Raw genomic sequence first — 23567 nt, 5'->3', positions numbered from 1 at the left:
ACCTTGATCATACTCCAGACTATTACCACCTACCTTCTTATTGCCCTAAGCTCATCTGTCTACTTGTCTATGACCTTCAAAGACAAGAGGTGCCACCACCTGCTGCAGTCCTCCAACAAGAAAGTCCCGCTAAACACAGCTAACATGATGCCAACCACACAGAAGAGGCTACCTCATCACACGGGCATACCGCCTGCCCCATTCCTACCACAATGCTTACCAATAGCCGCTAAGCTCTCATCCAACACACTAGAGTGCCCTAACAATCCTTACCTCAATGCACCAGACCTTTGGACTCAACATTTTACTAAAAAACCTACACCCAACCAACCCTGCCCGCTCAAATAAAAAAATTAAAGGCTATGTTCAAGAGATGCACCACCTCTGCCTTCACCTAAATACCCCACCTCCCTATCTGGACCCTGCACAACCACCAGCACTACTAGCATTCCCACAACTAAAATCAAGGGCGCGCTAATCAACGCAAAGTCCTTGCCAGCCCACGCACTCAACATCTCTGACACCATAACATCAGTAGACCTGGACTTCTTAGCAGTCACTGAACCGTGGCTTCATGCTGCTGCCGAGGCTTCTCTTTCACTCGCCATCTCAGACAAAGACTCCATCACCAGACTCGATAGAGATTCCAACCGATCCAAAGGCGGAGGCATCGCCTTCAACTATAAAACTGCTTTAGAACTTAGACCTATCTCCAACCAAACACGCCCATCAGCCGAACTTCTAGCCATCAAACTACCCACTTTGGCCTCTCGCACTACTACCATTCACCTAGTTCACAGACCACCAGGGCCTGTATCCACGTTTGAAGAAGATATCACACTTCTACTCTCCAATAACACCAAGCCAGGCTCTCAAATTATCTTACTTAATAATAATAATAATAATAATAATAACAACTTGGTGACCTCAACCTGGGGTTCCAAGATTCTGAAGACCCCAAAGCCTCCTCTCTCGCCAGATCGATCACTGAACTAGGTTTCACACACTTTATCTCAGAACCCACCCACATCAAAGGCAGGACCTTAGATTGGCTTGTCAACCTGAATTGCAACATAGACGTCATGTCCAATGCACCTTGTTCCTGGACAGACCACCATTTGATCTCCTACATTATAAACAACGATGTTAATCAGAACAGCACTCTCATCCTTGCCCCTGCCACTCAAACTAGGAACTCTCGTAAAATAACAGTGGATAAGCTGCTTCCACTACTTCAACCGATATTCAATGCCACGAACATGAAACACTCAGACACTACAGTCCTAGTAGACCTAATTAACCAAACAGTACTCAACGCTTTAAACATAATTGCCCCGCTCAAACCGCGCAAAGCCAAACCACCCACTCATTTAAACTCGTGGTTCACCCCACACCTTAGATCTCTGCGTAAAGCCGAAAGAAGCGCAGAAGCTCCCTGGAAGAGTCACTCTACCGCTACTAATGAAGAGCATTCCCTATCGGCCTCCCTAACCTACAATGAGGCAATATTACCACCGAAAAAAGATACAACACCTGCATCGTGCAAGCCAAATGAAACATAAAAGGAGCTCTTCAATGCACGCAGAGAGCTGGAGCCACCGGCATCTCCACCAGTTAGTTACCTGTATTAAAGACGCCTCCTGGTGCTACAACATACAAATAGCACTACTAAACAAAATAACCATGCTGCAAAACAAAATTAAGTCTAAAAAACTTCCAATCATAGACACTGCCCCCAAACTCATCACCTCGACACCTGCCACCAACCATTACGAACTCTTCAACTTCTCCCCTCTCACCATCAAAAAGGTAGACGACCTAATCTCCAAACTAAAACCCTCAAGATGCCGGGGAGACATCTGCCTGGCGCCCATCATCCAGGAGGCTGCCAAAGAACTTGCGCCCTTCATTACGTCCCTCCTTTACGTCCTTTGAAGGCATAGTGCCCAATAACTTTAAAGACGCTTGGGTCCCCCCGCGCTACTTAATAAGCCTACACTAGACCCTGCTATCCCCACGAACTATAGACCGTTCACCACGGTCCCCTTTCGCCTAAAAAGTATTGATAGGGAAGCTTATCTTCAGATTCAGGAGTACTTACAAAACAACAACCTTCTTGGCCTCAGGCAATCATGCATCAGGCAAAGGCACGGTACAGTAATGGCCCTTATTGACCTCAAGACTCAAATTGACGAGCTTAAAGACGAAGGTGAACTAGCCCTCCTTCTACTCCTAGATCCGTCGGCAGCGTTCGACTTAGTAGATCATAAAGTCCTCCACTCGCACCTTACATAAGCAGTTCTCTCCTCCCACAAAACCACAACTTGGATACAATCCTTCCTTGACAATAGATCGTTGAGAGTTTTCTCTCCCACAGCATCAGCTAACCCTTCACCAGTCACTTGCAGTGTCACACGAGACTCATGCGTGGCTCCTACCCTTTATAATGTATTCACAAACCCTTTGTTCAATGACTTCGACTGTCTGGGTTTCACCTACACTAACTATGCAGATGACACCCAGATACTCATACATGTCACAGGTGACTATGACGCAGACTCGAAACTACTTAACGAGATCTATAGAATCATCCAAGCCTGGATGGCCAAACATGGACTCTGTCTCAATGACGAAAGGACAGAGCTCCTCCTCCTAGGATCTAAGCTCTAACTAAACAAACTTAGCAAACTGTTTGACGCCTTCAAAATTGATGGCAACTCCATCAAGGTTTCCAAAGAGGTGAAAACCCTTGGCATTTACATCGATTCATCATTAAACCTATCTAGACAGGTTAATGCATCAGCTTCTTCTATAGCCTAAATCTGCAAGTTAATTGCTGCTTGCAGACCATTTCTCTCCACTCCGAACTGCATTACCATGGCTAGAGCGGTAGTACTCTTTAAGCTAGATTACTGTAATGCACTCTATCTTGGAACTAGCCAGCAGAATTTGAGAAAAATGCAAGCTCTCCAAAACAACGCCATTAGGGCAGCTCCAAACATCCCCAGACCCCATCATATACCGGAGGCTAGACGTAACCTGAACTGGCTTTCGGTCAAGCAAAGGATCGCCTACAAAACCCTCTCTTTGACCCACAAATGTATCGCCAACCTAGCTCCCAGATACTTGAACAAAAACTTTGTACGCAATACTTCAGACCGCCCTATGAGATCGGCGCAGGAATACTGCCTCAAAGTCCCTGGCTTCAAGCTGCAAAAGGCCTTAGAGAGATTTTTCCTGGTACTTGCTGCCAAGTTATGGAACTCATTACCCCTCTCACTAAGATCTGAATCTGCCTTCCATCCATTCAGAAGGAAGGATACAAGTATTAGGGTTCTTGAGCGGGAACCCTAGTACCCTGACCTGCTACCTGTAATTACCTGCATCCCTGTATATGTATGTACATTTCTGATCCTAGTCACAGTTCTGTATATCTATGTAAATGTATGACCTCAGCTTTAAGATTTCTGTAATCTGTATTGTTGCACCTTGTATGTTCTGTATATATCATTGCTTAGCCTGCTTACTTACCCTTGTAGTATTTGTAATTTTTTATCCTGCCACTGTACCTTCTGTAACATTATATGTAAGAAATGCACCCAGAGGCCCATGGGCTTGGTGCGCTATATAAATAAACAAAATACAAAATACAAATCTTTGCATAGTGGAAACTGCACTGATGTGGAGGCAGTGGCAATTGGAGTAGAGCTTAATTTTTTTAGGGCCGTGCTCACTGCAGACGACGGCAAGAAAACTGTAGAATACCTTTGGTGCATTTGTTTGGGGGAATTTGTGGAGAATATGCAAGTTAAAGTACATTGTGGCAGTAACATTAATTAATTCCAACAAGCCACATGGTTCACTAAGCAACTAGTATGCCTCACACACCAGCCTGCCCGTTCCTTAGTTCAGGCATTAGTCACCCTATTGTGGAATGAGCCGAGACGGGAAGCAACGCCCATTTTGGGCTGCAGCTTCATGGCGAGCAAGCAGGGCATAAGGCTGCCACTGCTCAGGGTGGTGGGACGGCAGTGCTGGCGGTGCCTACTGGGGGCAGGTTTTGTAGGTACTAACCATGACAGCAATGGTTTGGGGAGCCACTGGTTAAGGGGAAGTGCCCATGGTCGGCAGCAGCGAGAGGGGGTGGGTGGAAGCTAGTGGCCAGTGGTGTATCCAGGAATCAAATTTAGGGGGGGCACAGAGAGGGCCACAGACAAATGTTGGGGGTCTGCCTATAAAAGGGCAATGTGTATGCTTTTCCCAAATCGACGCAGGCAAAATAGTCCAAAGTGGCACGGGGCAGGTAACCATCGTGCATTTATACAGCAAGCAATTCTGTTGTATATACCTATAGTCAATGAAAAGCTTTGTTAAATGGACGTTATGTTTAAGTTGCACTAATAAAAACCTATGAAATTCAATGAAAAAACGTTGTTAAAGGGACGTTATGGTTACGAGTAACACAGAAAAACCTCAGAAATTCGCCAGTTATGGTAAACTAAGCAACCATAACTCGCGCCACCACCGTGCACTGCTCAGACTAACACCCAGGACATCAAAGATGACATCACAAATATCACTGATGACATCACATATCTGGCCCACTTGTTTTTGTTCACCGACAGTCAGAATATTAAAATTCAAAAGATTATATATATATATATATATATATATATAGACGATAACCTTGTCATATGTTCTTAAAGTACTTTCCTTAAGGTTTGTGTCAGCTGATGGTGAACATACATGGGGCAATAAGCAGGCCTCTAACACAATTCCTTTGTATACATGAAGAGATAATTTTTAATGTTATTAACATTTTCTGATGATGCTGTTTCTTTCTTCCTTCCTTACTTTAGTTTCCCTGTATGTGCCTCTGATTTATATGCATTGTGGGTCTTCATGTGTATTGTTTGCACTAGCAAATGTGTGTAGTAAGTCTTGAATTGCTGTTAGCTAGTTATTACATGTTTAACATTACCCAAAACTCTGATAAGGTAGCATTAATCATCTTACTATCCAAAATTACAAGATTGCAAATGTTGTACCTCTATGATGCATGCTGCAGCCATTGCCTATGTTTATATATGATTAGGCTCCTGTATTAACAACAACACTCCAATACAATGTTGTTTAGATAAGTCCATTCTTTAATAGATTAATCAGTTCATGATAGGTCTCCCGATCACCCCTGACATCTTGTTACCAACATAATAAACACAACCCCTTGCACAAACTTCTCATCAAAATTAATTTCACATGTGATGTCATCAGTGAGGTCATCAATGATATTTGCGATCTCATCGTTGATGTCCTGGGTGTTCGACTTAGCAGTGCACGGTGGAAGTGCGAGTAAACGTTGCATAGCGTACCATAACTGGCAAATTTCTGAGGTGTTTTGGTTTTACTTGTAACCATAACGCCCCTTTAACAACGTTTTTTAATAGTATTTCATAGGTTTTTATTAGGGCAACCTAACCATAACGTCCCTTTAACAAAGATTTTTCAGTGAATTTCATGGGTTTTTACCAGTGCATGCTATTTTCCTACAACTTACTAATATCATGCTTACCCCAATACAGCAAAATTGTTGTCCAATGTACAATGTTTCACCTTAAAATTCTGCCATTTCCCACCTTCTAGCATCATTTTTAACACTTCTATACACTTTTTGCAACTTTTTCCACTGTTTTAGCATCCTTCAACGTCCGCGAACGTCTGACGTCATCGTGGACCTTCGGGACAGTGCCAAGTGACCATCCTCTCACATGCGGCATTATGACGTGTCCGTGAAGGCGTCCGCACTACGCAATCGGGTCTGTGCTTCGAGGACAGTTCGGAACTGCATTTTCTACTGATCTAGGAACTATCAAGCTCAAAATGTACCCTTGCACAGCTCCTATACCTATAATTACTCATTATACATTAACAATCTAGTGCAAAGCACATACTTAGAAGAATATTAGCAAAACTGCTATTTATCTTAAAAATGTCATCAGCTATTTCCATCCCTCCTACCCAAGAGTCACCAGCACCACCAGCTGGAGGTCCGACACAACAAAAGAAGTGCAGTACTTCCAAAGACAATGAAGAGGACCAAGAAGATGAGGTAGAGGAGGTGCCTACCTCTTACACCCAGAGAGAATCATGGATGCGGCAGTTCTTTACCACTGTTGGGAATGTACCAAAGGCTAAAGCTGCCAAAGTGAAATGCACTGAAAGCAACTTTGTAATCAGTCGCGGACTACCTGGACAGTACTCCTACGGGACCACCTCAATGTGCTGCCACAACCATTCACTGGAATGCTCTCAGAAAGGCTGTTCCTTTCTTAGCAAGTAGAAGGTAGCCTTCCTCCACCTCATCTTCCTCAACCAGTACTGTAAACCAGTACTGTAACCACACAGCCTACATCTGTGGGACACAACATCCCACCAGCTACCTTGCAAGCTATAAAATAGGCGGTTGATCCATATCTTTCGAGGACAACAGTCCTCTGTATATACAGGGAAGCAATTCCGAAGTGCTTTTGAAGCTGTAATGAAGGAGCACGAGAAACACTGCCCCCTACCATAGAAGTAACACACGCACAACATCTTCCCCTGTCCACCTGCCCCTCCATACTAGTGCTTGGTGCCTCTTCCCTCCCCACCTTACGTTCTAACCTCTCCTGCAAAAAAAAAAAAGAAATAACAAAAGAAAGGTTCCTTTAGGAACCACTTTACACAGTTAAAAAATAGAACTAAAAAATAAAATCTTATAGACTCCATCTACTTTACATTTCTCAGTGCAGTACATACACTCCATAAGATTTTCCAATGTTTCCATTAGAATTTTGTGTTATGCTAATGGGAATAAAATGGTGTTCATCCCCCGTTCCAGGTAGTGGAATGGGGATAACGGCCCGGCAGCCCAAGTTATCGGCCCAAGCAAAGAGAGGGTGGTTATTGAGGGCTCTGGATCGTTGTTCCCCCGTTCCAGCCCAAGCATTGAGGTATGAAGGCCATTAGCCCTTTTTGGGAACCCGGGGTGCTAAAAAAAAATAAAGGATGTTTCTTTCTACAGCGGGACGCCTCTGGCATCCTGCTGTAGGAAGGAAAATCCTTTAGCGAGATGGCCACCATTGAAAGGGAAGGCGGGGCTTCATACAGAGCCCCTGATCCCTTTTCATGGCAGCCTGCAGAAGGAGAAGAGAGAACCCTATGTCCGTATTACAACGAGCACATTTTCTTTCCTTTTCAACCTATGCCACTTTCGAATAACTTTACCACATAGCCGGTCCCAGGTGGACATGGCCACTTTAACCCGATTTGTCGTCCCTCGTGGTCATGGCCAGTGTCCAGATTGTCTAGGTCATGACCTTATGCCATGACCCAGACAATCTGGCAACTGCCCATGGCCACAGGCTATACCTCAGTCACCAAAAGTGTATCACTATTTTTTGTACCTGCATTATGACACTTGTCAAAAAATAAAACACAGGCACATTTGGAAAACCATGCGTTAAGGTCCTTGCAATGCTCCTTACACAAGTTTGTTGGAAATCCGCCCATGTTTTATTTTTTCAAAAGTGTAAACATGTGTGTACATACAGTAGTCATATAACTTAGCCCCACTTGACAAAATCCATTCATAGTTAGGTCTATAATCTTTCTGAAAACTTTTGTCCACATTCGTCAAATGGCAACAAAGTTATAAGCCATCTAAAAAAAGTTGAGACCCCACTCTAATTTAGCCCACTCTTGACAAAATCCCACCAAACTTTAGAAAACATTTATATCTGAAGCTAAAATCTTTTTGCAAACTTTTGTGTAGATTCATCAAATGGCACCACATTTATAATCCTTTACATTATTTTGGGACCCCCCTTTAATTTTGCCCCCTCTTGACAGAATCCCACCACACTTTGCAAACCCATGCAGAATCAGGTCTAGAATAAAACTGCAAAATGTCATGCAGTTTCATTGAGTGGCGCCAAAGTTATAAGCCATCCAAAAACTGCTTTTCACCAACCCTGTAATGCAGAAATAGACACAGATGCCCACGAACATCTGAAGTGTTCGCGAACATCACTGGACCATACCCGAGCACCTGGACTGTACGCGGACTTAAGGGCATCACCCCTCACCTCCCCAAAGATATTTGATAGGTTTGACAAGTGCAATGTTGTGTTTCTTTATATATTTTTACTGCGATGTTCACGGACAGCGGCGGATGTCCGCGAATCCAAAATTGCAGGCGTTACCCAAACTCTGATGCACCTCACACTTTACACCATCCAATCAGTGGATGGTCCGAGGTCCGCGGACTTCACGTCGACCTTTAGACCAATCGGAGGCCCGTCTGCGGCCCGAACAGGGAGGTGGATCCCAGATATCATTAATTTAGTTTTACCTACTTTTAGCCCATTTTAAAGAAAACTACTGGGCAGATTTAAAGCAAAAATACGCTTTTGCGACCAAGCCGCCGCTTCTGCCGCAGATTTGGTGAAAATCCATCCAGCGGTTGCAGGCGTGACCAAAAATGTTTTTCATTTGCGTCTAGGGAAAAAAATAATTTTAGGACCCCCCCCCCTTGATGAAACTTCACCAAACTTGCCAAAACAATTCAGACGGAGCTGTATACTTTTTTTTGCTAAATTTGGTAAGGTTTCTTCCAGGGGGAGCAAAGTTATAAGCCGCCCAAAAGGTGGTCTTCCTATGAGTTGAGCAACTTAACCATAACTACAGGGCCGCTACCGCAGGGGCCGTAATATCCTGATATTGTCTCATCCTATATCAATATTTATAGATCGGCATATCTACAAAACTCCATATATTGCTCAGCCCTACCCCATAGTCTCTAAACACAAATACCCCCTCCCAGAATCGCAGCAGCAGACACTGCCGGGGGAATGGGAAGGAGCCCTTATTGACTGCGTTTCACTTTCCTTCTTCTGGCAGAGCATTTAAAGTCAGAGCAATTTACCAATGATGCCCATTAAGAGACCATTCTTTCGGACATGAGGTTCTGAATGTTTCCGTGTTAAGAAACGCAAAGGGTCATTTTTATTCGTATGCCGCACACAGCACCAGTTAAGTTCACTCCTGAATTCGGCCTTCATTGGCAATTTCTTCACATGTTTGATTATTGTCAGTGGCTGGTTATGAACACATGACATTTTATGCACTTAGAAATGATAGTCTCCATATTGTATCCCAATCGCATCTGCTGTAGGTGGCCTTTCACAAGTGTGTCATTAATGCCCACGGTTCCCGATGCCTTTTTGTGCATTTCCCATCTGGCTGCTGGTGCTTTTCTGGAAGGTCTGTGCAGATCGCTTTCGGGGCTGTGGGTTCCTTTTTCAGCAGTGTCTTTATGTGGACATTTTATAGTGCAAATGTAGCAAGAGCACTGAGAATATCCAGACATGCATGTGAACTAGAGGAGCAGTGTGTGTCAGTGTGCGCGCTATAACAGCGGTCAACCAGTGACAAGATATGATCCTTTAAAGCAGTGTCTTCTGCAGAGATGGAGCCACTCGTATGTCTCGAGGGCAGTGTGTCCCTTTCAGGCCAGAAGAAAGAAAACAGGCTGCGCAAAAGACCTGCAAATGCGCACGTGGTGACTGGGGAAAGGAGGACCGCAGGTTATATCACTGAGCCCACTGCTTCCCTCAGCGAAGCTGGGGGATCGGCCGGGAAACACTTGTCAGGGGCGAGCTACCCGCCAAGACACCAATTTGATTTCAACAATCGGCGGCCAGGATGGCCGATTGTTGAAATTTTCCACTGGGCCTTTACTCCCTCAGGCAGGGGGCAGGGCTTGCCTTTTCACCCATGCAGTAGCAATGGCAAGCCCTGGGCCCTGAATGCTGACCCTCACCCCCTGAGTCCCCGGCAACAGCATTGCGGCCCTGGTTGTGTGCCGTGCGGGCATGCTCTTGTAGAAAAGCACTCTAAAGTTTCCCATGGCCATGCGTGCGAAAGCTATCCAGTCCTGTTTTTGCTTGGAATTCTTATAATTGCAGTTTTTTCATACCCATTTGAAATGTAGGAAAATTACAAGTTCCAGAATCCAAAGGGAAAAAACAGGACTGGATGAACTCACGCGTTGGGCCACAGGAAACCTGACCGCTCTGATGGTTTACTTGCAAAATACACATCTTATATAGGAAAGCAAACTTACAATGTTTTAATTCTTAAAGAAACATGTTCAGCCAAAATAATGTTTTAGATTTAGTGTCCACGTGCTGCCTGGCAGGCTAGAAATCCCAAAATGCAAAATAATGCAAACCTGAAAAATCGTTTTTTAACACCGCTGCTATTCTTCAAATACTTCGAGAATCATAAAAAAAAAGAGTGGTAATGTCATGTGACTCAAGATCACATTTGTGACAGACTCCCAGCTCGCTGTTAGTGTTCGGAACATGTACTCTCTATGCAAGGGAATGTGACAGACTCCCAGCTCGCTGTTAGTGTTCGGAACATGTACTCTCTATGCAAGGGAATGTGACAGACTCCCAGCTCGCTGTTAGTGTTCGGAACATTTGCTCTCTATTCAAGGGAATGTGACAGACTCCCTGATCGATGTTAGTGTTCGGAACATGTGCTCTCTATGCAAGGGAATGTGACAGACTCCCAGCTCGCTGTTAGTGCTAGAAACATTAACATGTTTCATTAACATTAACATGCTCCTAGCACTGACAGCTCGCTGTTAGTGTTCGGAACATTTGCTCTCTGTGCAAGGGAATGTGACAGACTCCCAGCTCGCTGTTAGTGCTAGAAACATTAACATGTTTCATTAACATTAACATGCTCCTAGCACTGACAGCTCGCTGTTAGTGTTCGGAACATTTGCTCTCTATTCAAGGGAATGTGACAGACTCCCTGATCGATGTTAGTGTTCGGAACATGTGCCCTCTATGCAAGGGAATGTGACAGACTCCCAGTTCGCTGTTAGTGCTAGAAACATTAACATGTTTCATTAACATTAACATGCTCCTAGCACTGACAGCTCGCTGTTAGTGTTCGGAACATTTGCTCTCTGTGCAAGGGAATGTAACAGACTCTCAGCTCGCTGTTAGTGTTCGGAACATTTGCTCTCTATGCAAGGGAATGTGACAGACTCTCAGCTCGCTGTTAGCGTTCGGAACACGTGCTCTCTATGCAAGGGAATGTGACAGACTCTCAGCTCGCTGTTATTGTTTGGAACATGTGCTCTCTATGCAAGGGAACGTGACAGACGCCCAGCTCGCTATTATTGTTCGGAACATGTGCTCTCCATGCAAGGGAATGTGACAGACTCCCGCTCTCTATGCAAGGGGATGAGACAGACTCCCAGCTCGCTGTCAGTGCTAGGAGCATGTGCTCTGTATGCAAGGGGATGAGACAGACGCCCAGCTCGCTGTCAGTTCTAGGAGCATGTGTTCTCTATGCAAGGGAATGTGACAGACTCTCAGCTCGCTGTTATTGTTTGGAACATGTGCTCTCTATGCAAGGGAACGTGACAGACGCCCAGCTCGCTATTATTGTTCGGAACATGTACTCTCTATGCAAGGGAATGTGACAGACTCCCAGCTCGCTGTTAGTGTTCGGAACATTTGCTCTCTATTCAAGGGAATGTGACAGACTCCCTGGTCGATGTTAGTGTTCGGAACATGTGCTCTCTATGCAAGGGAATGTGACAGACTCCCAGCTCGCTGTTAGTGCTAGAAACATTAACATGTTTCATTAACATTAACATGCTCCTAGCACTGACAGCTCGCTGTTAGTGTTCGGAACATTTGCTCTCTATTCAAGGGAATGTGACAGACTCCCTGATCGATGTTAGTGTTCGGAACATGTGCCCTCTATGCAAGGGAATGTGACAGACTCCCAGTTCGCTGTTAGTGCTAGAAACATTAACATGTTTCATTAACATTAACATGCTCCTAGCACTGACAGCTCGCTGTTAGTGTTCGGAACATTTGCTCTCTGTGCAAGGGAATGTAACAGACTCTCAGCTCGCTGTTAGTGTTCGGAACATTTGCTCTCTATGCAAGGGAATGTGACAGACTCTCAGCTCGCTGTTATTGTTTGGAACATGTGCTCTCTATGCAAGGGAACGTGACAGACGCCCAGCTCGCTATTATTGTTCGGAACATGTGCTCTCCATGCAAGGGAATGTGACAGACTCCCGCTCTCTATGCAAGGGGATGAGACAGACTCCCAGCTCGCTGTCAGTGCTAGGAGCATGTGCTCTCTATGCAAGGGGATGAGACAGACGCCCAGCTCGCTGTCAGTTCTAGGAGCATGTGTTCTCTATGCAAGGGGATGACACAGACTCCCAGCTCGCTGTCAGTGCTAGGAGCATGTGCTCTCTATGCAAGGGGATGAGACAGACGCCCAGCTCGCTGTCAGTGCTAGGAGCATGTGCTCTCTATGCAAGGGGATGAGACAGACTCCCAGCTCGCTGTCAGTGCTAGGAGCATGTGCTCTCTATGCAAGGGGATGAGACAGACGCCCAGCTCGCTGTCAGTGTTAGTGGGTAGGGCAGTACTAGTAGTACTAGAGGGACAGCCCCCTGCTTGGCAATGAGTACAGGGGTTTCAGTGGTTGTGGGGGAGGGGAGTGGCAGTGTAGAAGCAAGTCCCTGGAAGTGGTTGCAGGGGATCCAGTGACTGGCAGTGGATGCAGTGGCTGCAGGGGCGGGGGGCAGTGCTAGTGGCTGGCAGTGTTGACAGTGGGACAGTTCCCCGGCTTGGCAATGGGTACAGAGGCTGCAGTGGTTGTGGGGTGAGAGGCAGTGGTAGTGGCTGGCAGTGGGTACAGATGCTGCAGTGCCAGTGGTTGACAGTGGGTACAGGGGATGCTGTGGGGGGCAGTGCTAGTGGCTGGCAGTGGGTACAGAGGCTGCAGTGGTTGCAGGGGGAGTGGCAATGCCTTTCTCTGGCATTGGTTACAGAGGCTGCCGTGGTTGTGGGGACAGTGTCGGGGCAGTGTCAGTGTTGGCAGTGATAAAGTTCCCCTGGTTCTAAGGGGGGCAGTGTTTACATGAGGAGCCCTTTCAGGGAGCGGTTTGGAACAGGCATGTGTGCGACAAAATATGCAAACACCTGTGTCACTGCTGGGGCGATGCTATCACCCCGACCCCCCCCCCCCCCGCCCGCCCCCGGCACTTACCCTTCCCGCACATGGCTCCGGGTGCCCCGCTCCAGCCTCAGTCTCGGTAGACGATCAGTCTGTGTGTGAGGGGAGGGGGCGAAGGCATGTAGCTCCACCCCCCCCCCCCCCCGGCGGTCCTTCACCTCACACCGGCTCCACCCCACCCCACCCCACCCACCCCACTCCCGGACACTCCCAGCCAGGTGAGGAGTCACCGCAGAACCGGATCCACGGGCCACGCCAGAGCCGGGACAGCGCGGCTGGGGCGTCCTGGGGTGCAGCCTCTGCACCCCCTGCTGTGCGAGAGGAGCACCGGGGCGGAGGGCGGGTACATAGGAGCTGTTTTGGCCAAAACACCAGGTGCTTGACTCGTAAAAAGTGGGCAGGGCCTCCCAAACCCCCGTCTCTCCCCCGCAGGATGACACCAGCCCAACAGGGCAATGTGGTTCGCTAGTCCCAGAAACCGGTACATGGTTAAATACACGAATAAGTGCAGCATCAGGGAACTGGGAACTGTAGTATTTGGGCAGGGAGGCGGCTGAGGGGGGACAGAGAGAGCACGTATGAGGAGGAGGAGGAGCCCGTATGAGGAGGAAGGAGAAATAACGCAGTTGTGTCCTCCAGACATCAGAGTCCGTGTCTTGCTTGTCCTGGCTCAGTGTGGGGTGTATGAGTTCCGGGCAGTCCAAGCACTTCTCTTGTGTATAAGCGCTTTACAAATAAACAATTACAATTGAAGCTGACATGGGCGGGGGAGCCCGCGCTGCAGTCAGTACCAGAGGCCCGCGTTGGGTCGCGAATCCCTAACTACGCACCCCGGGTGCGGCAGTGACAGGGCGCGGCCTGCGCACAGCAGGCATACGGACAGGAGAGAAGCCACACAGGCGGCCCGCCGTTCTGGAGCCGTGGTGGTGAGGCCTGATACAACTTGTGGACATCACGCCCTGCATGGGCAGGCGGTACTCGTGCCTATAAGGTGGCCGCCATTTTAGGAGGGCACACGGCCCGGTGAAGGTGAGTGTTTTGGGTGGCCATGAACTAAATTGATGTCCATCCACACTGATGGTACGTGCCCGGCACTAGGACAAAGGTGCTCTGCGTGTGGGGGGGGGGGAGCACTTCAAGTCTGTGAAGGTGTCAACATGACCAGGCCCAGGTAGATGGTGCCAACCACGGCCTCAGAGGCATCACAATTTGTGGCCCAAGTACATGGAAAACACAGAGAAGGGGGATGACGAGAGCATGATTCGGGAGAAGACAAGCAAGCAAGTGAGGGGTCTGAGAAGGTACCACATCTCGGCTTATGACCAGTGAGATGGTTAAGAGGCCATGTAAGATACTTGGTCACCGTCAGAAATGGAACTTAGCTCCTCAGAAGGAGAGCAACGGCGGAAAGGATACCTATGTGCTCTGGGCAACAATCGGCCACAGAACACAGTCCCATGCTGCTCACACACCTAAACAAGCGGCAAATGGAGTTCTTAGTAGACACTGGTAAAGGCATTAGTGCCACATATGAGACCCTCATGCTCTGAGATTCTGACCATCTGAAGTGGACATCTACCCATATCACTCCAAGTTCCTGCTAAAGTGCCTCAGTCACTTTGAGGCAAGATGCTGGTACAAGGCGCAAGAAAGGAAGATTCTGATACACGTGATGTCAACAGCGCCAGAATATGGGAGCATCTCTAGCAGTAAGACAGCCATTTACATGGGTCTAATTCATTTGTGTGCTGTACAGGCTAACGGTCAACAAGTACATTGACACAGTGGACACAATCGACCAGTTCTTCCCGACACTCTTCAAGGGCATAGGCAAAGGAAGAAACAGGCAGATCAAACTTCAGATTCACGAGGATGTCCAGCCAGTGGCGCAACACTACAGGGGCATTCCTGTCAACAAACAACGCCAAGTGGAGGAATACCTCCACAAACTGCTGGAGCAGGACATCTCTCTCTCTCATCTCGACGGCCTGTCTGCAATCCAGGAGTGATGTGCTGCCAACTACCTCTGCCTTAATGCCAGTAAAACAGAGTTCCTCCTCATCGGCACACCTGCACCTTCCTTCCTGTCACTCTCTGCCCGGCCTCCCTTAGCCCCCTCCCTGCTCACACTTGTGAGGCTAAGAACCTCTGGGTCATCTTTGATTCTGCGCTTTCCTTTTCTCCTCACATCTCTGACATCTCTACAAAGACAAACTACCAACTGCACCTCCTCAGAAGTATTCTTCCTTTCCTCTCCTTCCCCCAGAAGCTCACTGTCTTCAGATCTCTGGTTCTTCCTAGGCTGGACTACTGAGCAACCTCTTTCTAAATCTGCCTGCAATCACTCTCCGTCCACTGCAGAACAGGACTGCGAGACGTGTGCTTGGCCTCAAGTCCTGGGACCGCATCTCTCTAGCCCTGAAATCTCTTCATTGGCTCCCAGTGGCTGCAAGGATTACATTCAAGACCCTTTGCATTGCCCACGAGGTGTTCTGGGACCTGGGTCCACAATACCTTCACAACTCTCCCTCCGTAAATACATTCCTACTCAAGCTCTTCGCTCCAACTCCCTCAGAGTCAGTCACTTCTCCAAGAAACGAGTTGGGGGTAGATCTCTTTCCTTGCTGGGACCTACCTCTGGAACAGCCTCCCTGCCTCTCTGAAACTTGAGGAGAGCCATCTTCGGTTTCGGAAGCACCTCAAGACCTTCCTCTTTGCTACTGCCTTCGCTCTTCCTCTCCCCTGCTGATCTGTTTGCTTCGGCACCGGGCACCTGGTTACCCTCTGATTTTGGACCCAGTTCCCTGCTCACCCAGCCACACACCCGCACTGCCTCCAGGCCACCCTTGCACTTGGGTCTGTATCTGCCATCCTACAGTCCCTTCCAGCACTCATCAGACACCCGTTGTCTACACCTTATTCTCACACCTAGCACCTGCTGGCTGCACTACCTGTAGTTCTATCACGTGTTCAGCACTTTCCACTCCCTCCCTGACCCTTGCACTTTCCCCCTTCCCTCTCCCTTGCACTTGCACATTCTTAATGACAGAAAGATTGTTGTTTTTGTCCACCTTGATTCCCCTCCCCAGTCGCCCTCTGAAACACTTCTGTATGGGCGCGATACAAATAAAATATCCCATCATATCATCATAGAACCAGTAGTGGGTCCCACGCCCTGGGAGTCACCCAATGTGCCTGTTGCAAAGAAAGGCTCTGAGGCCCTCAGGCTGTGCATAGACATGAGGCAGCCAAATAAAGCCATCAAGAGTGAATGTCATCTGGCCCCTCACATCACGGACGTGGTGCACCTTATAAATGGTGCCAAGGTGTATTCTAAACTGCACCTCAACAAGGGCTATCATCAGCTGGTGCTAAGCCTGGCGAGCCGCTATATTACTATGCTTGTGACACACCTTGGCTTGTACAGGTTCAAACACCTGAGCTTTTGTGTCTATTCAGCAGTAGAATTATTCCAGGCAAAAATACACAACGTGATAAAGCATATTCCGAATTGCATCAACTACAGTGATGACATTCTGGTATTTGGTACGAGTGTGGAAAAACATGATGACACACTTTTAAGAGTATGCATGGCACTGGAAGCAACCAACCTCACATTGAATCGGAAAAAGTGTGACTTCCAAAAAGGTACCCTATGATTATTTGGGCACATTTTTTCAGCGAAAGAAATGACACCAGTGGCCACGCTCAATGAGACGCTGCCTCGTAGAAATGTCTCGGAGCTTCGATCTTTCCTGGGGCTGGCAAGCTATTGCACAAGATGCATTAAGGACTTTGCCACCATCAGTGAACCATTGAGGGCCCTCACGAAGAAGCAAGTACAGTTTCACTAGTCAGAGGCATTTACAACCATTCGCGACCGAATAGCAGACGCTGAAAATATGGCATACTTCGACACTGAGAGAGAAACAGAGTTGACCGTAGACGCAAGTTCCATGGGACTGGGTGCCATTTTGGCCCAAAAGGCACAGCCAACTCACAACAGAGACATATTGTTTCTTACATCAGTAGAAGCCTGTCAAAAACAGAACACGCCTATTCACAGGCCAAGAAAGAAAGTGTGTCCACTGTCTGGGCCTGTGAACATTTTCGTTTATTCCTTGTGAAGAATCTGATGGGATTCCACCAGGAACCTGATCTGGGACCCTCCTCATGTGGCCAGGGGAAGGCAGGCGCTCTCTGATCCCGACGCTGGGGGTGGTGCACTGGGGGAGGGTCACATGGGGAGAATCAGGCCAGGAAGACTGGGAGGGACCCTTTTTTAACTTTACCGTAATCCCTCCCTTTTGATGGCTTTTTTGCCAACTCAGAGAAGTGGAAAAACCTAATTTCACTAAAGTGAACTACATATCCCAGAATCCAATAGGGACTGAGATGAAGAGTAGGGCTGAAGAGGCATGTTGGAGTGAAGGTCAGGCAAGCAGGCCTAACAGCCTTTGTCAGGGTCAGGCAATTAACAATAAGGGCCTGCACCTGAAATCAATTACCCCACCTCAGAGGCATAAAAGGCTGCAGCAGAGTGCTGAAGCAGGAGCTGGAAGGCTGACAGTAGTAGCAGAAGGAGAAGAGCACGAGGCTGGCAGTTCATGAAGAAGTGTGAGCACTTAAGTGGCAACGGTAAAAGCGTAAAGAAGCTTTTACCTGCAAGTTGTGAGAGTCCTGTGTTCACAAACCCTGCCTTGGCGCGGCTGCACTGAGAGAGACGTGCCGAGATTGAAGGTCTTCCCAGGTGCACCTAGTGGCTGTGATTGCAGATCCGTGACCGTGCTACACTCCCAGGCCCGTTTACAGAAGCAAGCCGAGGAACAGAGGAGTGAAAGAGACTCCCTGTGGCTGAGGCTGGTCCAGAGACACTCATGCAGAGGGGTGTGGGTCCCAAGAGTGCCTAATGTAGTAGTAGAAGGAGAAAATGGCGGGATGCAGAAGACACCCGCAACCGCAGTGTTTCTGGAGCCGGTTAGTGAAGCTCCATGTTCAGATTCACTTTAAAGACCTTGCCGGTAACTGTTACCAGCTCCATAAGAATCTTGCGTAAGAGTGGGAGCGAGTAGAAACTGTTAGATAATTGTGAAGAGTCCTGCTGACAATGAAAATGTATCACACGCACTTCTAATGCGAGTCGGAGTGCTTGCTTATAAAAGAAAAACTTTCATTTTCCATTGTTGAACTGTTTAATGTTGCCAGAGTGGTTGCATGTCTCCAATTAGAAAGAGGAATGCTTTTCCGAACCACTCGGAAAGCTAAGGCTGACTTTCGCAAGATTGTTATAAGGCATATTACATTGAAGGGACAATTGTGATTCCCAATCAAAGACAAAGCGCAACTCCGTGTCATAAAGGGGAGTGCAATTCTTCATGGCTCTTTAAAGTTAACGATCCTTGTTAAAGAGTGGTTGCGTGCACCTAAATCTGATTCTCTTGTGAAGAGTGAACCTTGTAACAAGTATTCTATAAAAGCAGAAGTTGTTGAACTGCTGACAAGAACAAGCAGTACCCAAGCCAGTAGGCAAATCCTTCTTATAGTGAAACCAGCCCCTTTGAAATCTATCCACCTACATTTTGAGGTTGTTAAAGGTCCAGTGTCCTCTGATACAATTGTGACATTGTTATTCCAAAGCTGGAAGAGTGGCAATACAGCTTTGGTGTAGCTACTGGAACCAAGAAGGTGTGAATGAATCTGGGGAAGGGAGCTGGAGGCCTGTAAGAAGACTGAATCGATGATCTGTTATGCTGGGACTGTTGACATTGAACGAAAAGCAGTTTTGAAGCAGAGGCAGGTTATATTGGTGGAAATAAGACAGACAGAAGAGGTAAAGAGGCTGCCATTTTCTTATAACTGTGGGAAGAAGGTATCCAGGATTACCATTGGTGCTGCTTTCTTGGCTGAACTTGGAAGGGGAACCTTTCAACAGAAAGCTGAAGAACAGTTATTTGTGGATTTTTATTTTGTGAACATTTGTTTCCTTTGGAACTTACAAGAACTGTTTCAAGACTTTACTTTTTCCTTTTGAACATTTGGAAGAAGTGATGTTGAACAATCCCGGGAAGGGATTTACCCATCACTGGTGAAGGTCATCCAGGTCACTGGTTGTTGGTTATTCATTCATTTGTGTTGTTTATGATTTATTTACTTTGAATGTTTTGTTGTATAGTGTGAGGGCCAGTTTTGTTTATGCTAGGGGTAATCCCCTTAGACCAGGTAGCAAACTCCCTGGTATAGTAGGTTTAGTGAGGATTCATTTGCACTTTTTATCTTTAATAAAATGGTTAATTTAGATAAAAACGCAAGCAGTTTTCCGATTCACATTACTAGCCCCTCACATCCTCTACGGGAAACCTTTTACAATAATCACAGATCACCGGCATTGCTGTTTCTATATGGCAAACTCTAGGTGTAAATGCCACCACGCGTTGCTCGGTGGGGCCTGCGGCAGCAGGACTATGCGTTCAACACAATTCACTGGCAAGGAAAAGAGGACAATCCGGCTGATTTTCTACCCGCCATCCACGGTCTGCTAATGCACCAGAGCCATCAGTGGCTGTTCGATACATCAGATACCTGGTGCAACAAGAAATACCGCAAGGGGGGGGAATCTGGTGAAACTGGCTGAGGGAACTGAAAGAGAAATGGCCTAACCAATCATCATAGAAGGGCTATGGTTGCTGAGGTGGAGGAGAGTGAGGGAGAGGGGCCGTCTCGAGCCTGAAGAAGTGAAGAGAGACGTGGATAGCCTCATAAGTGAAAGATGAATTGGCCGTGTCAGACGAGGTATTGTTGCTTAAGGGTAGCAAGATAGTCGTGCCCGCAGCGCTGCGGAGATTGGTGGTGGAGTTGGCACATGAGGGACACCGAGGGATTGTGTCGACTAAGAGGATGCTACAACAGTAGGTATGGTTGCCAAAACTGGACTTAATGGTAGAAGACTTACTCTAATAATTCCCCACATGCTGTCTTATTGCACCAACAACGCATCCCGAACCACTGAGAATGACCGAACTTCCAAAAGGGGTGTGGGGCGGGTGGCCATTGACATCTTTGGACCCATTGACGGGTGAAATATGTGTTAGCAGTGATGGATGAATATTCATGCTTCCCTGAAGCGCAGATGGTGGCTTCAATGATGGCCCACCTTGTGATTCCAGTGTTGGGCAGAATATTTACAGTGTATGGCATTCCTAGACAAGTGTGGTCTGACAACGGGCCCCCATTTACAAGTCAAGACTTTAAGACATTTGCAGAATACATGGGGTACAACCACAGGAAAATAACCCCTTTATAGCCCCAGGCGAAGGGGACAGTTGAGCGATTTATGGCCAACTTGAAGAGAGCACTTCAGATATCCCATTTGACGGGACAGCCGTATGAACAGGTACTAGATCAGCTGAGTCGGGACTTCCGGAATACACCACACAGCTCCACAGGTAAATGCCCTGCACATGGCTGCCACCACACACAAAAGAGTCTGAGAAATATGTGGAAGACGATGCCATGAGAGCAAGGGATGTGGCTGCCAAGGAAAAGCTGAAGCAGTATCGGAAGGCGAAGGAATCCTCATTGACGATTGGAGATGTGGTGATCGTAAAACAGCCAAGAACCAGCAAGCACACTGTCACGTTCCATGAGGCTCTGTTGGTCATAACAGGGAAGAAAGGTTCCATGGTCACTGCAGAAGGGGACCAACGCTAGGTGACGTGAAATTCGTCACACTTCAAAAATCTGCCAATGACTGATCAGACATTGAGGAGCAGAAGTTGTGAGTAAGAGATACTGTACTCCTCGGATGAGTCCTATCAGGGTGATGGTGAGGATTCTGATTAGGCCGAGGGAGATGACCCTGTATCTGTGTCCACGTCGGGGCATTCGGAGGTGATATATGAACGACCTCAAAGGGCGAGAATAAGGCCTTGGAGACTCATTGAAGAAATGGGGTAAAGAGACACAGTTGGTATTTAAATTGGTGAGGGGTTGTAGTCTTGGGGCAGGACTTGTGGAGCGGGGTGGGCAAGAAGTGACGAGAAAGGGAAGTCGGTATGAAGAGGAAGGAGGAATAAAGCATTTGTGTTCTCCTGACATCAGAGTCTGCATCTTGCTTGTCCTGACACAGTGTGGGTTGTATGAGTCCCGGGCATTCCCCGAGAACATAGAAGCCGACAATAAGAGTCAGGAAATGAACAGCAGCAGAATAGGGGGCGGTCGTGGCGAGCCCAAGCAGAAGAAGCATGGGCAAAGTCAACAGGTCTGGATTTTGGGTAAGTGAAAGTGTGTTTGTGTGTGTTTATACGCTTGTGTGGATGGGTTTTTGGTTGGATCGGTGAATCAGTCACGACTGGTTGAAGATGTGTCAGGGCTCGTAGTGACATACTCACATGCAAGGCAGTGTTTACTTTTAATTGTGAGCGCTGCTTACCATGTAAGCAGCGTTCACAATTACAATGAAATGATGGAAGACATGCAAGCATGTTGGCAGTGTTTAATTCTAATTGTGAAAGTGGCAGCATGTACAATGGATCCTTACGGAGCCCACCTGCATTATATTTGTGCATAACGCCAGTGGGTACCATAGGGATCGCCATCATTTGCACTGACATGAAAATCCATGTCAGCGCAAATGCTGGAGCATATGTACGCCGGAGAAGAAAGAAGGTGGCAGCGTGACGTTAATGGAAGCCATTAAAGCCTTACTCAGTGCTTTTACGCCTTCCATTAACGTTACGCCTACAACAAACATGAGCTCATGTGTGGATGGGTTGTTGGGTGAATCAGTGCATCAGTCAGGACTGGCTGAAGATGTGTCAGGGCTCGTGCGTACATGGAAGCATGTCGGGCAGCTTTTAATTTGAATTGTGAACGCTGTTTACTATGCATGCATCGTATGCAGTGTAAACATTTGCATACCAGGCAGCCCTTAACTCACTTTGCACAGCGGAGTGCAAACGTGCAAAGCAAAAGGCAGAGTACATACGTGCATGCTGCCTTTTGCCCTGAACATTTGCAGTCCACTGTGAAACTTTTGCAGTGGGGACCTACCTGCACATAAGATCCTGCTGTCAAATTACGATATTAAATAAAATGAGCTCCTGAATGGCCACTGAAAGCTATTAATCGCTCTGTCAGTTATGAGCTAATGTAGATGAAACTTGAATTTAAAGGCAAGAATGTGATCAGAACGCTGATAGGTGGTGCAAGAGGCCAGAGGGAGGTGACAGCCTGACGATGCCAGCAAAGAAAGCCTGTAATGTGCATACGGCAGAGCACACATTTAATGTCCTAAATTATAGAACTATGTTGCTGTGTTGTACGACTGCCTATCCTGGGGCAGCTGCATGTGGAGCCTGCTGAGGCACGGGGCCCATTTCAATTAAAAAACGTTGAAAGAGCCTTATGACATCCTGGTGTCAATTGAGGGTGGCTGTTGGGTGCACGGAAGCTCAGGTTGACTGGCTGTATGAGTGGGTTAGTGGGTGCACGGAAGGTAAGGTTGCCCGGTTGTATGAGTGGGTTAGTGGGTGCACGGAAGGTCAGGTTGCCCGGCTGTATGAGTGGGTTAGTGGGTGCACGGAAGGTAAGGTTGCCCGGCTGTATGAGTGGGTTAGTGGGTGCACGGAAGGTCAGGTTGCCCGGCTGTATGAGTGGGTTAGTGGGTGCACGCGGAAGGTCAGGTTGCCCGGCTGTATGAGTGGGTTAGTGGGTGCACGGAAGGTAAGGTTGCCCGGCTGTATGAGTGGGTTAGTGGGTGCACGGAAGGTAAAGTTGCCCGGCTGTATGAGTGGGTTAGTGGGTGCACGGAAGGTCAGGTTGCCCGGCTGTATGAGTGGGTTAGTGGGTGCACGGAAGGTCAGGTTGCCCGGCTGTATGAGTGGGTTAGTGGGTGCACGGAAGGTCAGGTTGCCCGGCTGTATGAGTGGGTTAGTGGGTGCACGGAAGGTAAGGTTGCCCGGCTGTATGTGTGGGTTAGTGGGTGCACGGAAGGTCAGGTTGCCCGGCTGTATGAGTGGGTTAGTGGGTGCACGGAAGGTCAGGTTGCCTGGCTGTATGTTAGTGGGTGCCTGGCTGTATGAGTGGGTTAGTGGGTGCACAGAAGGTAAGGTTGCCTGGCTGTATGAGTGGGTTAGTGGGTGCACGGAAGGTCAGGTTGCCTGGCTGTATGAGTGGGTTAGTGGGTGCACGGAAGGTAAGGTTGCCTGGCTGTATGAGTGGGTTAGTGGGTGCAAGGAAGGTAAGGTTGCCTGGCTGTATGAGTGGGTTAGTGGGTGCACGGAAGGTAAGGTTGCCTGGCTGTATGAGTGGGTTAGTGGGTGCACGGAAGGTAAGGTTGCCTGGCTGTATGAAGATAAGGTTGCCTGGCTGTATGAGTGGGTTAGTGGGTGCACGGAAGGTAAGGTTGCCCGGCTGTATGAGTGGGTTAGTGGGTGCACGGAAGGTAAGGTTGCCTGGCTGTA

At 47.7% G+C, this 23567-nt stretch overlaps 1 protein-coding gene across 1 annotated transcript in view; it reads right to left on the bottom strand.

Annotated features, from left to right (window-relative positions):
- Positions 1-13251, bottom strand: part of TMEM54 (transmembrane protein 54) — a 111681-nt gene extending 98430 nt beyond the window's left edge. The window contains exon 1 of the mRNA XM_069622450.1: positions 13141-13251. Coding sequence (XP_069478551.1) covers positions 13141-13153 — 13 coding nt within the window. The 5' untranslated portion in view covers positions 13154-13251. The remainder of the gene's footprint in view (positions 1-13140) is intronic.
- Between the last annotated feature and the right edge of the window lie 10316 nt (positions 13252-23567).

The sequence above is a fragment of the Ambystoma mexicanum genome, chromosome 11 (genome assembly GCF_040938575.1).
Source record: "Ambystoma mexicanum isolate Mex_15411 chromosome 11, UKY_AmexF1_1, whole genome shotgun sequence".
In the NCBI taxonomy this organism is placed as follows: Eukaryota; Metazoa; Chordata; class Amphibia; order Caudata; family Ambystomatidae; genus Ambystoma; species Ambystoma mexicanum.
The sequence above is the reverse complement of the archived record's forward strand: the minus strand, read 5'-3'. Positions and strand labels throughout refer to the sequence as shown.